This window comes from Citrus clementina, unplaced genomic scaffold (genome assembly GCF_000493195.1).
Source record: "Citrus clementina cultivar Clemenules unplaced genomic scaffold, Citrus_clementina_v1.0 scaffold_6, whole genome shotgun sequence".
Lineage (NCBI taxonomy): Eukaryota > Viridiplantae > Streptophyta > Magnoliopsida > Sapindales > Rutaceae > Citrus > Citrus x clementina.
This window is the reverse complement of record NW_006262139.1, coordinates 19,306,057-19,321,126: the sequence shown is the minus strand read 5'-3', so window position 1 is coordinate 19,321,126 and position 15,070 is coordinate 19,306,057. Positions and strand designations below refer to the sequence as shown.

The following is a 15,070-nucleotide window of genomic DNA, read 5'->3' as shown; positions in this document are numbered from 1 at the left end:
AATTTTTAACCCGCATTTCGTACAATTTTTATTCCGAAAGAAAACTATTATGCCATGTCATCTTTGTTTTGAATATTTAAAACGGGCTTGGTCATTTCACGTTCTATTAGACTTTGACAAACAATAATATACGACATGTCATACATAAAAGGCGAAATTACCAACCCTACCCATTGGTTGAGTGGTAAATAATAAGCATCTCCTCACTTTATATTTTAGGAATGCTCCATCAATTTCACCTATCTAAAAAGAATTAAAATTGATCTAGTAAATAAGACTCATAGCAATACACTATTCCATTTATACTAGTTGATGTGAAATTCAAGCCTTGGTTGGTGATTTATTTTTCACTAATTACATTGAAGTATGTATGTTACACTCAATTAATATAAACTCAAATGATAGTCAATTTGTTCAAAAAGTTTGCGTGGACATCATTTTTATGATATTATTATTTATCTCTCTTTTTTTCTTTTTTTTTTGGATCCTTAATTTTGATTTTTTCGCGTGGGTCCCTTTTTCTTTGTTAATTATCTTTTAAGGAACCACTGAAAAAGTTTTTTGTAAAAATATGCAGACGATCTTATTACCATCCGTTAACATAACTTTTATGATATTCTTTATGTTCTTTTTTTTCTTCCACATCAATCCTTAATGTTGACCTTTTTTTTTGGGGAGGGGGGGTTATGGATCCCTTGCTTTTTCTTTATTAGTTTTATAATTTTTTTTTAGCAATCACTATAAGAGTTCTCCGTAAATATATTTAGACGATCTTATTAGAGTATCCATTGACATAAATTTTTTAGCAAGGACCCGTAAAATAGTGTAAATTAAGGGAGCCAAATGTACTTGTTTTAAACTTTGTTTAACTTATGCATTTATTTTAATAAAACATAAATTTTCAGGGAACTCTATGATAAAATCCCGATGTATATTGCAGGCTTGGATGATGGGCCTCCATGGACTAAAGGAATTGGGCCGGTAATTCTATGTCTTTCCTCATCAGCAACTACAATTGGTGGGCCGATGTATATTGCAGGCTTGGATGATGGGCCTCCATAGAATAAGAGGAGTGGGTTGGTAATTCGATAGTCTTTCCTGGTCAAAAACTAAAGTTGGTGGGCCCATAAAAGCAAATCGTGACCGTTAGTTCAGTTCCGAAACTTCACATCCACGGTGAAATAAAAGAACTCTTTCAAAAAAGCGTTTAAAGAGTGAAGCTTCTCGAATATTGGAAGGTATAGAAGACTCGAGAGACGATTAAATAACCGAAGAAATTAGAACGGCAAAGCACAAAAAAATTTCGGAGCAGATTCGCTGGTTCGTCCTTCCGAGGTTTCTTATCTATCTCCTTTTCTGTTGTTGTTTTTATTTTTTTATGCTTAATTTTAATATTTCCTTGATTCTTTAGTTTTGAGATCTTATCGGTGGAAAATTCAAAATTTATAGAGATTAATTTATATGCTTATCTATAAGACGATCTGTTTGGATGATTCTGTGATTTATTTGTACTGATTAAAATTTTGTACACTCGTTAATTTTAATTGAAAACTTATATCTGATACTATATTTTGTTTTCATTTATTACATATTATTTGGTTTAGTTTGATGCTTTTTTCTCGGGATTTGCAGTAATATAATTATACTAACGGGCTTTGATTTTTTTTTTTAATTGTTATGCGATGGGAAGTTTTGATGATCATTATGCCCTTTTTTTCTCCCCTTTATAATATAGATAGTAGATTATTGCTTTTGCACCTAATGGTTAATTTTCCAGCATAGTATGAAGTTTTCTCGGAGTTCCTTGTGATTATGCATTGGGGATCATCCAAAGCCTAAGAATAAGTTTGTGATATAAATTAGAAATAATATTTGCATAATAGGGCTATTTAGTAGAGATTGTGAAAGTTTTTGGTTTTTCGCTAGAAGTTATAACATTGGGTTTCAACTTTAATGTGGAGTTATAATGACCTTGGAAGAAGGAAGAAAGAAGATAAGAAATATATACATTTACCTTTGGTGGTGGCATGTGATTGTTATTGCTTGTGAACTTGATAACACACGCACACATATATGTGTATACATAGACGTGTGTGTGTGTGTGTGTGTGTGTGTTGTATGTGAAATTACTGTTACTGAATAATTTGTGGGATCATTTGGTCGATGTGAGTGAAGGAATTATTCTAATTGCTTGTCATCTGAATTGTGGGTGTTGCCTTTCTTGCACCTGCACAGAGGTTGCTGCAATTAGGAATTTGTTATGTTAATTTGTTGGGCTGATTGTAGGTTGTGACATAGAGTGCCAATGAGGGGTCGAAGCTACAGTTACAGTCCCTCGCCGCCAAGAGACTATGGCCGGAGATATCGCAGCCCCAGCCCTCGCGGTCGCTATGGCGGTCGTGGAAGAGATCTCCCGACTAGTCTTCTGGTTCGCAACCTTCGCCATGATTGTAGGTCTGTACCTCTTTATTTTCTTCTATTTGCCTTTCATGGGATATGTCCTTATTGATTCAGTTAATTATCTAATATGGTTAGTGCTTGGTTGCTTTTCTGAAATGTAAATTTTTCAGCAGCATAAGAAGCATTAGATGCTTCTAGTATTGGTGTGCTTTTCAGGGATGGGCGTGGCATTTTTGTTATGTTTTGTATACAATTTTTTTTTGGGTCACTTTGGTGCTTTCAAAACCAAAAACTAGCTGATGATATTGGTAGTTGGGCTTGTAATGTGCTATTTGCTGAGTTTATTGTGCAGGTTGTTGAGGTTTTTTTTTCTTTAAATTTTTATTTTCTTAACATGTTTGTATGTGTCTTTGCGCATAAGGCCATATTTATTGCTTGACTTTTCACTATTAATCATTTAAACACTTTAGAAATTGATGTTCTACCTGTTACTTCTTTTTGGCATAGCTTTTTCCACCGAAACTTATAAGAGTATTTGCAGACCAGAAGATCTTCGTGGACCCTTTGGGCAATTTGGTCGTTTAAAGGACATCTACTTGCCTCGAGACTATTATACTGGGTAATTATCTCTGCTTTCATGCATGTGCTAGTTTTCTGCCTATAACTGAGTCAATTGAATAGAAATACAGACTTGTCTTTCTACATCCAGTCTGAGTGTTTTGTGTGGGGTTTTTTCTTTACGAACTATAATTGGTTTGTGGGAATTTGGTTGTTTTTATTGAAAGTTTTGAAGACACCAATGAAGTAATTAGAGAACTGTGTTGAAGAGAACAATGAAGTAGTAAGAGTACTCTTTTGAAGACACCTTCAAGTAATAAGAGTACTGTTCAAGATGGGTTTAGTGTACATCAAGATGAGAAGGGAGTTGGGTTTGAATACATTGTGAAGAAGTTCAAGTCTTGAAGAATATCAACAGTTAAAATTTTGGCTCCCACAAGGTTAGCGGCCACATATGTTTTCACTTGAATTATATGAAGTATGGGCTTGTGCTTCTCCTAAACTTCCATTGTGAAATAGGAGTAAGGATCATGTAATGATTTGTTGCACTCAGTAATACATTCTTTACAGGATGTTTATGCATTTCATGTCATTTTTGTGAAACTTAAATATTAATGCTTCAGGGAGCCACGTGGTTTTGGGTTTGTCCAGTATATAGACCCAGCTGATGCTGCAGATGCCAAATACCACATGGATGGTTATTTACTTTTAGGCCGAGAACTGACTGTTGTATTTGCCGAGGAAAACAGGAAGAAACCTTCAGAAATGAGGGCAAGAGAACGTTTTAGGTAAGTGTGGTTTTTGGCTGGATTAGCTGCAATTCTTGCTTATATATTTTTTTTGTTCAAAAGGTGAATGCTTCATTTTTAGTTGTGAACTATTTTTGTGAATGTTGTTACTTCTAGGCCAAGAACTCAGAATACATCAGTGTTTTTTTTTTTTTAATTGCTGAGATGCATTGTTTGAATTTATTGCTCTTAGGAGTCGATCATACGATCGGAGGCGATCTCCACCTCGTTATTCTCGATCACCCCACTATGCACGTGGTTATTCTCGTAGTCCAGATTATTATTCTCCTCCTCCCAGGCGAGGGCGAGACTCAAGGTTGTTACTTCGTGTCCCCCTATGATATTGTTTTAATGTAGCATTTCTAATTCGTATCAGCTGTTATGTAGGATTAAAGCGATGGAAAGAACCTGTTAATGTTTATGATGTCTTGTGTGTAATGCAGGTCAATTTCACCTAGATACAGAAGGTACAGAGAGCGATCTTACTCAAGGTCTCCTTATGGGTCTAGGAGCTATAGTCCGAGCAGAAGCAGGAGTCGTAGCCTGGACTACTCAAGATGAGCTGATATGACATCTCTATGCTTGAGGGTTGGGATATGATTAGTTTATGTTGCTTTAGTGATGATAATAAACTAAGACCTTTTCCTGTTTATGACTTTGTTATGGAATTACTGTTTGATCCTGGAAATCCTTATAAGTGTTGGCGGAGTTTTAAATGACTGCTACATGAAAGTTTCTCTGGCTTATAAATGGCCCGTTCAGGATTTTAGCCAGTCAAGTACTATATCTTACATGAGCATTATTGCAAAATTTATTTGCAGGACATATCAATTGTAGCCAAGATTTTGAAAGTATTCGATCTAGGGTTCATTTATAGTTCGTGCTTCTGCATAATGTTGGACATGGTAAATACTTAAATGTGTTAAGATATAGTAAATGCTTCTCTACCCAATAATTATGAATTAAATATGACAGAATGTTGCTATTAGGGATGGCATAATTCCTTATGAAGAGAGGAGCCTTTGGGGGATTTTTCCAGTCGGAGAGAGTATGAGGATTACTTTATGTCTGATTTTTTATTTGGGAAAGAGGTAGAGATGTTTTTTACTTAAATTTTTATTCGGTGATAGGGATGAGGTATAGTTCTCATTTTCTCTCTATTTATCTGATTTTAATTTTAATTTTAATTTTATTTCTTATAAAAAAATTATTTTTATTTTTAAAAAATTATTAATGAAAAATAAAATTTAAATAGTGGTGCAAATAACAAACAGTACAAGAGTTATACAAATGATATAAATACTAAATACTAGTTAATATAAAGACCTTAACATAATATAGTACATTCTAAAGTTTACTTTTTTACAGTTTTCACTTATCTTTTTCAAACTACTTGCACTGCAGTTAGTGTCCAGGTAGTCTTTATTTCCTCATAGCGCTGTAGCATGTCGTGTCGTCAGTGGCCAAGTTGCTTTGTTGGCTATTAAAACTCGGCTCGGGGCATTCGTCAAGCCATACTTAGTGCCCAAAAAGCGTGGGCAGCGCTCATTTAATGTTGTATTAAAAAAATTACATTATTTAAATTTTGGTTTGAAAAATATTATTTGAATATTATACATTCTAAAAGTTTGATGGAGTAGAATTAAATAAGATCTATTCAATTTTGTAATTCAAAACAGTATATAAATTCAAATATAGTTTTGAGTATCGGCTCAATACAAACTAATACTCTCGTGCACTCATTAACTAGTAACATAATACCTAAGGGTTCGCCACTACTAGCAACCTAAAAATGGTAATGGAGTAGAATTAAATAAGATCTATTCATGATCATTCTCATTTTATTTTATATATTTTTTAGGTTAATTTGATTATATTAAATAAAAAATAAAAAAACATATCAGTTATTCAGAAATCTTCATTTCTTTCCCTCAAACAATTCTAATTGGAATCGGAAAATATTTAGAAATAAGAAAATATTTAGGTAGATGAGTACAGGAATGTAAGTCCCTCCTCTCCCCTCTCCATTGCCATTTCTAGGTTGCTAGTAGTAGCGAACCTTTAGGTATTATGTTACTAGTTAATGAGTGCATGAGAGTATTAGTTTGTATTGAGCCGATACTCAAAACTATATTTGTATATATATACTGTTTCGAATTACAAAATCAGCAAGTCTCTTTATCCTAAGAACTTAAAAAGTGTATTTTACACAAAATCAAGCACTCAAACCCAATGCTAGATTATATCTCCACGCAGCAACCAGATTGAACTAAACCCTTGTACTCAGCAGGAACATCAAACTTCCTGAATTTACCATTTCGCCCTTCCACCACATAAAATTCCTGTGGCCCACCTTGGTAACCCGATCCAGTAACCAAAGTGCACCCACCCAACTCAACCCTACAAGTCCCAAACTGGACCGCCGCCTCCGTCTCGGCCCAACAAAACAACTTCCCTTCTCTTCCCACTCCAACATTCGATCTCGGACACTGACTCACCTTCCAGGCGTTCTCAGCTCGCTTCCACTCACCCGTCCCGAGTTGATACGACTCAGCACTTTCATCAAATATCCCCTGCCTCTCCGTTTTGTACCCACTCACCACCCAAAACTCGGACCCAATAACGACGGCCTCACACTCGTCTCGCTCCTGCGTCATCCGGGCCAACTCAGTCCACTCGTCCTTGATTAAATCATAAGCCCAAGCCGAGCTCAAAGCGGTCTTGTTCTCATCATGGCCGCCGGCAATAATAACTCGGCCATTCAATTCACCAGCTGCAAAAAACGACCTATTATCAGGCATGTTCTTCCCCCGAGTCCACCTCCGAGTCGTGAAATCGTAAACGAACACGTGACTCACCGGGCTGTAACTCGCCGGGTCCCACCCACCCACCAGCACAAGCTTCCCTTGCGAGCTCGCCACTTGACAAAACAAAGGAAGCCCAGCTGGGTACTCGGGAACCGGGCCGAGTCGGTCCCAGGTTAGACTCACGGGGTCAAAAACCGTTACCCCGTAGCTTAGACCCATCGGCTTCAGCTCGCCGGATCCCGAATGAACGGGAAACGATTGAACTAAGCAAGCGACCTTGTGGGTCTTCCCCGATTGCTTTCTCTGATAATAAAAATCTCTGCTTTGAATAAGCTGTCGCCAGCGCCGAGAAACTCGAGTGGCAACTCGATGTGTCGAGTAGTGCAACCGAGTCAAGCACTCGAGTGAAATTTCTTCAGGCAAGCCGGGAACCAACTCTGCAAACTCAGCCATTGAACTGCTTCGATCAGCGTTTGAAGTGAATTGTGTTTTGGGCTGCTGTTTATCCATTCATTTATACAAAAGCCAAATAACGAGCGCCAAGTTGGGGCCACAAAAGCGTCATTGACTTTGCACTTTTGGAGCGCTGACGGCTTATGTCTATCTCCAGACTGAAAGCTGATTATTCGGAGGTAATCAAGAGACTGATATGACTGATGATAATTGATGTGCAAATTGCATGAAAATAATGTAAGAGGCGGACAGGAAGCTCGAAAGTGAGAGGTTCATACTTCATTTATCCATTCATTGAAGTGGATGCTTTCGTCACGTGGGGTCTCAGTTTATCTGTTTACCGTTGGCTACACTTCCATTGCATATATTAATATATATCCAGTTGTTAAAACCAAAAAAAAATATATATCCAGTTGTAGACAAGTTGGGTTCCGAAGTCAAACACCAATTGGAAAATTTTGCACCAAAATATCGCAAACGACACAATGTTAAAAAAAGGCGAGTCTCCTTTGTGAGGAATATGCACCATAGGGGGGGCGTCAATTTGTACAATGCCTTATCCATTAATTCATATATTAATTGTGTTAATTATTAAAATATAGAGACTTCATGTTTATTAATGGTGTCGGTGTCAACAACGTGTTTAACATATTTAATATAAATTAAATTAAATAATAATAAATATATCGACATATTCTAAAAAATAGGTAATAAATAAGTTTATGATACGAATATGTTTATAATATGTTATAAATAATATCTTTCGATAATATTACCACATATTAATTAATATTTATATTCTAAACACTTAAGTGTATTGAAATGATCCAACACAAAAACGACATGGTTATTTGTGTCAATCTATTTATTAATCGGTTAATATTTGTTAATATAAAATAAAAAATTCGTGTTGTATCTTTATCGTGTATTCGTATCATAACTCATTTTGTCATCTCTAATTATTCACAGTTAGATTTGTGAATGAGATATACATACTTATCTAACTATATAATTAGGAGGTTGGATTTATTTTGCTTACATAGTAACGTAGTCAATATCGTAGATGAATGTTCTCAAAATTTAAAAACAAGGATATTGCTAGTAGAAAAAACAGTGACTTCAAGTTCAATACATTTCTAAACCGTCATATACTTTTCAAAAAAATATATTAAATGTGCGGTTATATATTAATTTTGTATTTTGTGAGATGTGAACGAAGTTTGTAATTTCTTCTAGAAATCTTTTTCTTTTTTTCCTTTTGGGTTTATCAAATGTCGTAAATTTCAATCATGACAAAATGTACAAGAAACGACGACTCATACTGAGCTAGTCACCGTGGAAAACAACAAAGATTACTACTAAGAATTAATAATATATGCGTGACACTGACAGAGCATCATTCGGTTTTATATAATATAATATAATATTACTACTAACCATTCATATTCAATCAATGACGAGAAATAAATAGACAGGTTGAGTGAATGATTGTTTTTTTTTTTCTTTTTTCTCTTTTTTTCTCCATGGGATGAGGATAAGATTGCGTACGTGTAGTGTGACCGTGGGAGGTGGATCACATTGTGACATAAAGAAAAAGATAAAAAGAAATTTAGTGGGGGTCGAGATTCATGCAATAAGGCCAAACAGCATTGGTAAGGTATAGAGCCACATGAATATTTATAATCATTTTTTTTTTTTTTAATGTTTGAGTACGACACGGATGTATAATAAGAAATAACATTTGAGAATTACATGTTATATGAAAGAAACAGAACCATATCTTTATTGAAAATGCTTCTTGATGTCACTTGACAATTGTGGCCTTGGGTGTAAATGTTGCTGGGCTATCGCAATTTGGACCTGGGATTGAAGTGGTCCATTACATTACAAGCCTCTCCCTATTAAACAAAAATGTGATTCGCTTGCATGTGCATTCCTACAAAAGATTCAATGTGTTTTAAAGGAAAATGGAACGCGACGCATGCACAAGAGAAAGAGAGAGCTTATTCTGAGCACAGGAATGTTGACACTTTCTGGTCAGTTTTTATGGGCTTCGGTATGGGTCCATTTTATTAAACCTTGACATTAGATTAGACTATGTTTCTGTTCCTTTCCTTTTACATGGGGTTGCTTTCGGGACCATCCTAAGTTATTCAACTTCATATGGCATTGTCATGGGAAAATGTACCCATTTGGATGTGAAGCTTAGAGCCCTGCATGTGAAATGTTCGTAAGAAGTTTTTGAAAATGTTTCCATACATAGTTTCATAATCAATTGTGGTAAATTTCAGTGTACTTACTAATTCCAAAGAAAATTCGGTTCAATTAAAATTAGCAAGTTTCAAAATTATTCATTAAAGGGGTGGTTCTCACCTAGAGGTTAAAATCTCCTTACGACATTTGTGAGAGTATACTTAAACCATACCCTAATTGTGCTATAATTAGATTAAATGCAAGTCAAACATACCTCTTAAGACTTGCATCACATTTCATTTGTGTCGAGTATAATAAGTAAAAGGTATATCACATCACCAGAGACCTTTAAATTAGAAAGTTTTATCATATGCATATTCATATTAAGATCACCACTAATGGCACAAACAATAGTTGATAACAAGCATTTTGAAAAAAGAAGAAGAAGAAGAATGGATTGAATGTATGTGGGATTTGATAGTCCTTTCCATATTTTTGATATTTTTGTCACAGAATGAGGGAAATTTATAAAAATAACCATAAAACTTTTGTTATTTTCACAATTAGCTCTCTAAACTTTTTTCTATCAACATTAGCCAAACACATACTTTTTCCCCAAATTACCCTTGTTTGCAAACCAAAAGCAACTTTTTTTCTCCTCTTTTATCAAACCAAACGCAGCTTTGCACTCTTGAATCATCACCGGCTACGGCAAAAGGCAACGGTAAAAGTGAAATCCAATCATAATCCATCCGGATCCAACACCAATCGGCATCACTGAGTGGTATGAATTATGTTTTGAACTTGCAAAAGAGTTTCAGTGCAGTTGCTTGCTGCGAGTCGTGGGACAATCTGCCTTTTGGTGCGACAGGCGCCTGTTGCATGAAGCTTGGTGCGACAGGCTACGTGTGACAAGCAGCTTCATGCGACAGGCTACGTCCGACAGGTGCGACAGGCTGCCTGTCGCACTAAAAGGCAAATTGTCCCATGACTCGCAGCAAGCAACCGCACTGAAACTCTCTCGCAAGTTCAGAAAATAACTCATACCACTCAGTGATGCCGATTGGTGTTGGATCCGGATAGATTATGATCGGATTTCACTTTTACCGTTCGCCTCGCCGATGATGATTCAAGAGTACAAAACTGCGTTTGATTTTATAAAATGGGAGAAAGAAAGTTGCTTTTGGTTTGCAAACAATGGTAATTTGAGGAGAAAAACATGTGTTTGGCTAATGTTGATAGAAAAAAATTTAAAAGATTAATTGTGAAAATAATAAAAATTTTATGGTTATTTTTATAAATTTCACACAGAATGTGAACGTGATAAAAGTCACTCAACGGGTGTTAAAAGCATTAGAGGTGGGCCAATGGAACTTTAATGAGCTTGTTATTGGATTTGAGTAAGAATTGTGATCACCTTAATTTATCTTACCAACATTCATTTCTCAATTAATCACAGTCATTTATGAAATTACCCTTATTATAAAATAAAAATTATAATTAAAATATTATTTTCTATCTTTTTTTTTCTCTAAATAGTGAATTTTAACTGATTACCTTGTAAATGGTTTTGAAAGTTCTCTTTAATTAAAATTTAGCAGTAAATTGAGCCCTTGTAGTTGACTTTGTTGATCTAGCAAATTTATTTTGCTATAGAAATCAAAGAGTATTTAGATGACAATTATGAATTGAAAGTATACTTTAAATCAAAACAAAGTCTTGGTTCATTAATTAAATGAGGCCGGTGATGGAAGAGATGTGCTCAAAATTCTTGATTGAACTCACTTCATAAATTCCGATTAAAGTATATTTCAATCTAACATTATCAATGAAGACTCTTAAAAATCAAACTTTAACAACCCGAAAAGGAAATAATTTTTTTTTTAATAGAAAACGAGATTTAACAAACCAATAGGCCAGATTCTTAAGGTCAATCACATTCTTAAAGCCACTCTAATGGGTATTTTCTGATTAAAATGTTTGAGATTATTAGTTTTCGATGTAAAAGCGGGGAAAAAAAGCTTTAAGGTCATGAAGATAAGTATGATGATGCTTGGAGAGAGAGAGTGCAGTTGAGAGAGAAAAGAAAAAGTTTTAAAATTTAATTTTCAATAAAGGGTGATTTTGGGAATAAATGAAGTTTATTCAAAAATGGAGATAATCAGATAAATTTTAATTGTTCGAATATTACTACTCTTTTTTTGAAGAGACCTAATCGGCTAAATTTTTTTTAAAACAAAAATTAGCATAATTTTTTTTGTACAATTTAGTGTAAGAAGATTAATATATTATTTTCGTTTGACATACAATATTTATTTTAACGTTATGATAAAAATAAGATGTTTTATTTGTGAAAACCGTTATCGAAAAACATAATTTAATTTACTTGAAAATTTTCATATAAAGAACTACTTCTTTTCTTTCCCAATTCTGTAAATGCTGACAATTTTTGTCTAACCAAAAATTGACCTTTTATGTCTATGCTTGCTGAAAAAAGGAGAATCTAGATCTGGAAGGACGAGATGGTCGTTCATATGTCAATATACAACAAGTTTATTTTCTTTATACTTTTAATCGACATCACTGAGTGGTATGAGTTATTTTTTGAACTTGCGAAAGAGTTTCAGTGCGGTTACTTACTGCGAGTCGTGGGACAATCTGTCTTTTGGTGCGACATGCAACTTTGTACGACAGGCGCCTGTCGCACGTAGCTTCGTGCGACAGGCTTGGTATTATTTTGACTTTGTTGATCTAGCAAATTTATTTTGCTATAGAAATCGAAGAGTATTTAGATGAAAATCATGAATTGAAAGTATACTTTAAATCAAAACAAAGTCTTGGTTCATTAATTAAATGAGGCCGGTGATGGAAGAGATGTGCTCAAAATTCTTGATTGAACTCACTTCATAAATTCCGATTAAAGTATATTTCAATCTAACATTATCAATGAAGACTCTTAAAAATCAAACTTTAACAACCCGAAAAGGAAATAATTTTTTTTTTATAGAAAACGAGATTTAACAAACCAATAGGCCAGATTCTTAAGGTCAATCACATTCTTAAAGCCACTCTAATGGGTATTTTCTGATTAAAATGTTTGAGATTATTAGTTTTCGATGTAAAAGCGGGGAAAAAAAGCTTTAAGGTCATGAAGATAAGTATGATGATGCTTGGAGAGAGAGAGTGCAATTGAGAGAGAAAAGAAAAAGTTTTAAAATTTAATTTTCAATAAAGGGTGATTTTGGGAATAAATGAAGTTTATTCAAAAATGGAGATAATCAGATAAATTTTAATTGTTCGAATATTACTACTCTTTTTTTGAAGAGACCTAATCGGCTAAATTTTTTTTAAAACAAAAATTAGCATAATTTTTTTTGTACAATTTAGTGTAAGAAGATTAATATATTATTTTCGTTTGACATACAATATTTATTTTAACGTTATGATAAAAATAAGATGTTTTATTTGTGAAAACTGTTATCGAAAAACATAATTTAATTTACTTGGAAATTTTCATATAAAGAACTACTTCTTTTCTTTCCCAATTCTGTAAATGCTGACAATTTTTGTCTAACCAATAATTGACCTTTTATGTTTATGCTTGCTGAAAAAAGGAGAATCTAGATCTGGAATGACGAGATGGTCGTTCATATGTCAATATACAACAAGTTTATTTTCTTTATACTTTTAATCGACATCACTGAGTGGTATGAATTATTTTTTGAACTTGCGAAAGAGTTTCAGTGCGGTTACTTACTGTGAGTCGTGGGACAATCTGTCTTTTGGTGCGACAGGCAACTTTGTACGACAGGCGCCTGTCGCGCGTAGCTTCGTGCGACAGGCTTGGTATTATTTTGACTTTGTTGATCTAGCAAATTTATTTTGCTATAGAAATCAAAGAGTATTTAGATGAAAATCATGAATTGAAAGTATACTTTAAATCAAAACAAAGTCTTGGTTCATTAATTAAATGAGGCCGGTGATGGAATAGATGTGCTCAAAATTCTTGATTGAACTCACTTCATAAATTCCGATTAAAGTATATTTCAATCTAACATTATCAATGAAGACTCTTAAAAATCAAACTTTAACAACCCGAAAAGGAAATAATTTTTTTTTTATAGAAAACGAGATTTAACAAACCAATAGGCCAGATTCTTAAGGTCAATCACATCCTTAAAGCCACTCTAATGGGTATTGTCTGATTAAAATGTTTGAGATTATTAGTTTTCGATGTAAAAGCAGAGAAAAAAAGCTTTAAGGTCATGAAGATAAGTGTGATGATGCTTGGAGAGAGAAAGTGCAGTTGAGAGAGAAAAGAAAAAAGTTTAAAATTTAATTTTCAATAAAGGGTGATTTTAGGAATAAATGAAGTTGATTGAAAAATGGAAATGGTCAGATAAAATTTAATTGTTCGAATATTACTACTCTTTTTTTAAAGAGACCTAATCGGCTAAATCTTTTTTAAAACAAAAATTAGCATAATTTTTTTTGTACAATTTAGTGTAAGAAGATTAATAGATTATTTTCGTTTGACCTACAATATTTATTTTAACGTTATGATAAAAATAAGATGTTTTATTTGTGAAAACCGTTATCGAAAAACATAATTTAATTTACTTAGAAATTTTCATATAAAGAACTACTTCTTTTCTTTCCCAATTCTGTAAATGCTGACAATTTTTGTCTAACCAAAAATTGACCTTTTATGTTTATGCTGAAAAAAGGAGAATCTTAGATATGGAAGGACGAGATGGCCGTTCATATGTCAATATACTAGAAATTTATTTTCTTTATACTTCATATTTTATATCATTTTAAAGAAGAAAAAAATTAAATATAAGATTAAATTACGAGACCTTTTATTGAAGAGGTTCAAGTCCCGTGTGTGTATATATTCAGGGAGAAAATTTTCATTCAATCATTTAGAAGCCATGTTTGGTCCATTTTGAGCTCGGATATATGGATTGTGTGTGTCATAATAGAGCAGCTAACTAGGGGAGGGAAGTCCCAACAAATTCTTGAATTTCGATTTTAATTTGTAAGTGCTAGTAATTTTCTAAGTAAAGGTTCTAACTAATTTTAAATTATAAACATCAATAAATTATAATATGATATTGAAAAATAATAGGGAAAATTACATCTATTGTTGAAATTCATAGCTCCTCAAGTGCAATTAATCACAATTGATTCATGTAATTACTCATCTAGATGCAGCCAATTAAATAATTGATCGTAATGTCTAATGCTGTAATTTTGTTGTTTTTTTTTTTTTTCCTTTTGTTTTAAACAAATACCATTTATGATTTATAGAATTCATAGCTGCAGCCACTTGGACTTGTAGCCCAGTGGTAAACCATTGCCCTCAAAGTTAAGCATGACTATGAGGGCAATGGTTCGAGTCCCCACGGACTCAACCTCTCTCAATTAAATATAATTGTGTGGAGACTTCTTACAACGTCTTTCTCCCTTGCGAAATGTGAGTGGAGTAGAGACATCCCTCCTCTGTGAGGGGTATTTGGATGAGCATGTATTTCATAGAATAAAAATGTAATAATATAAGTCCCATGTATATATCTGATTGTAAATATCAGTGTAATGACCTGCTGTCATAGCAGTTGTAAAATGTGAGTGGAGTAGAGACATCCCTCCTCTGTGAGGGGTATTTGGATGGACATGTATTTCATAGAATAAAAATGTAATAATATAAGTCCCATGTATATATCTGATTGTAAATATCAGTGTAATGACCTACTGTCATAACAGTTATATATATCTCTGTATAATACCGTAACCAACTGATGCTTAATCAGTTTAAAAAAAAAAAAAAAAAAAAATTCTTAGCTGCATTTTCAAAGAAGTGGCTAAAAG

At 33.7% G+C, this 15,070-nt stretch overlaps 2 protein-coding genes across 6 annotated transcripts; one reads left to right on the top strand and one right to left on the bottom strand.

Annotated features, from left to right (window-relative positions):
* Positions 1-1,226: 1,226 nt before the first annotated feature.
* On the top strand, positions 1,227-4,542 carry LOC18038279 (serine/arginine-rich SC35-like splicing factor SCL33). 5 transcript variants are annotated; one of them, XM_024182058.1, is made up of 6 exons: positions 1,227-1,320; positions 2,287-2,454; positions 2,908-3,019; positions 3,582-3,746; positions 3,940-4,062; positions 4,190-4,542. In XM_024182058.1, exons 2-6 carry the CDS (start codon positions 2,352-2,354, stop codon positions 4,305-4,307), a joined length of 621 nt encoding a protein of 206 aa, XP_024037826.1. In that variant the 5' UTR covers positions 1,227-1,320; positions 2,287-2,351; the 3' UTR covers positions 4,308-4,542. The 5 variants fall into 5 exon arrangements, with proteins under 5 accessions (XP_024037826.1, XP_006429951.1, XP_024037825.1 ...); XM_006429888.2 differs by having other exon boundaries at positions 1,227-1,335; positions 2,942-3,019; positions 3,943-4,062; XM_024182057.1 differs by having other exon boundaries at positions 1,227-1,335.
* A 1,093-nt stretch (positions 4,543-5,635) lies between these two features.
* On the bottom strand, positions 5,636-7,331 carry LOC18039341 (F-box/kelch-repeat protein At2g44130). Its single transcript, XM_006429886.2, has one exon. It carries the CDS (start codon positions 7,061-7,063, stop codon positions 5,987-5,989), a length of 1,077 nt encoding a protein of 358 aa, XP_006429949.1. The 5' UTR covers positions 7,064-7,331; the 3' UTR covers positions 5,636-5,986.
* Positions 7,332-15,070: the final 7,739 nt, after the last annotated feature.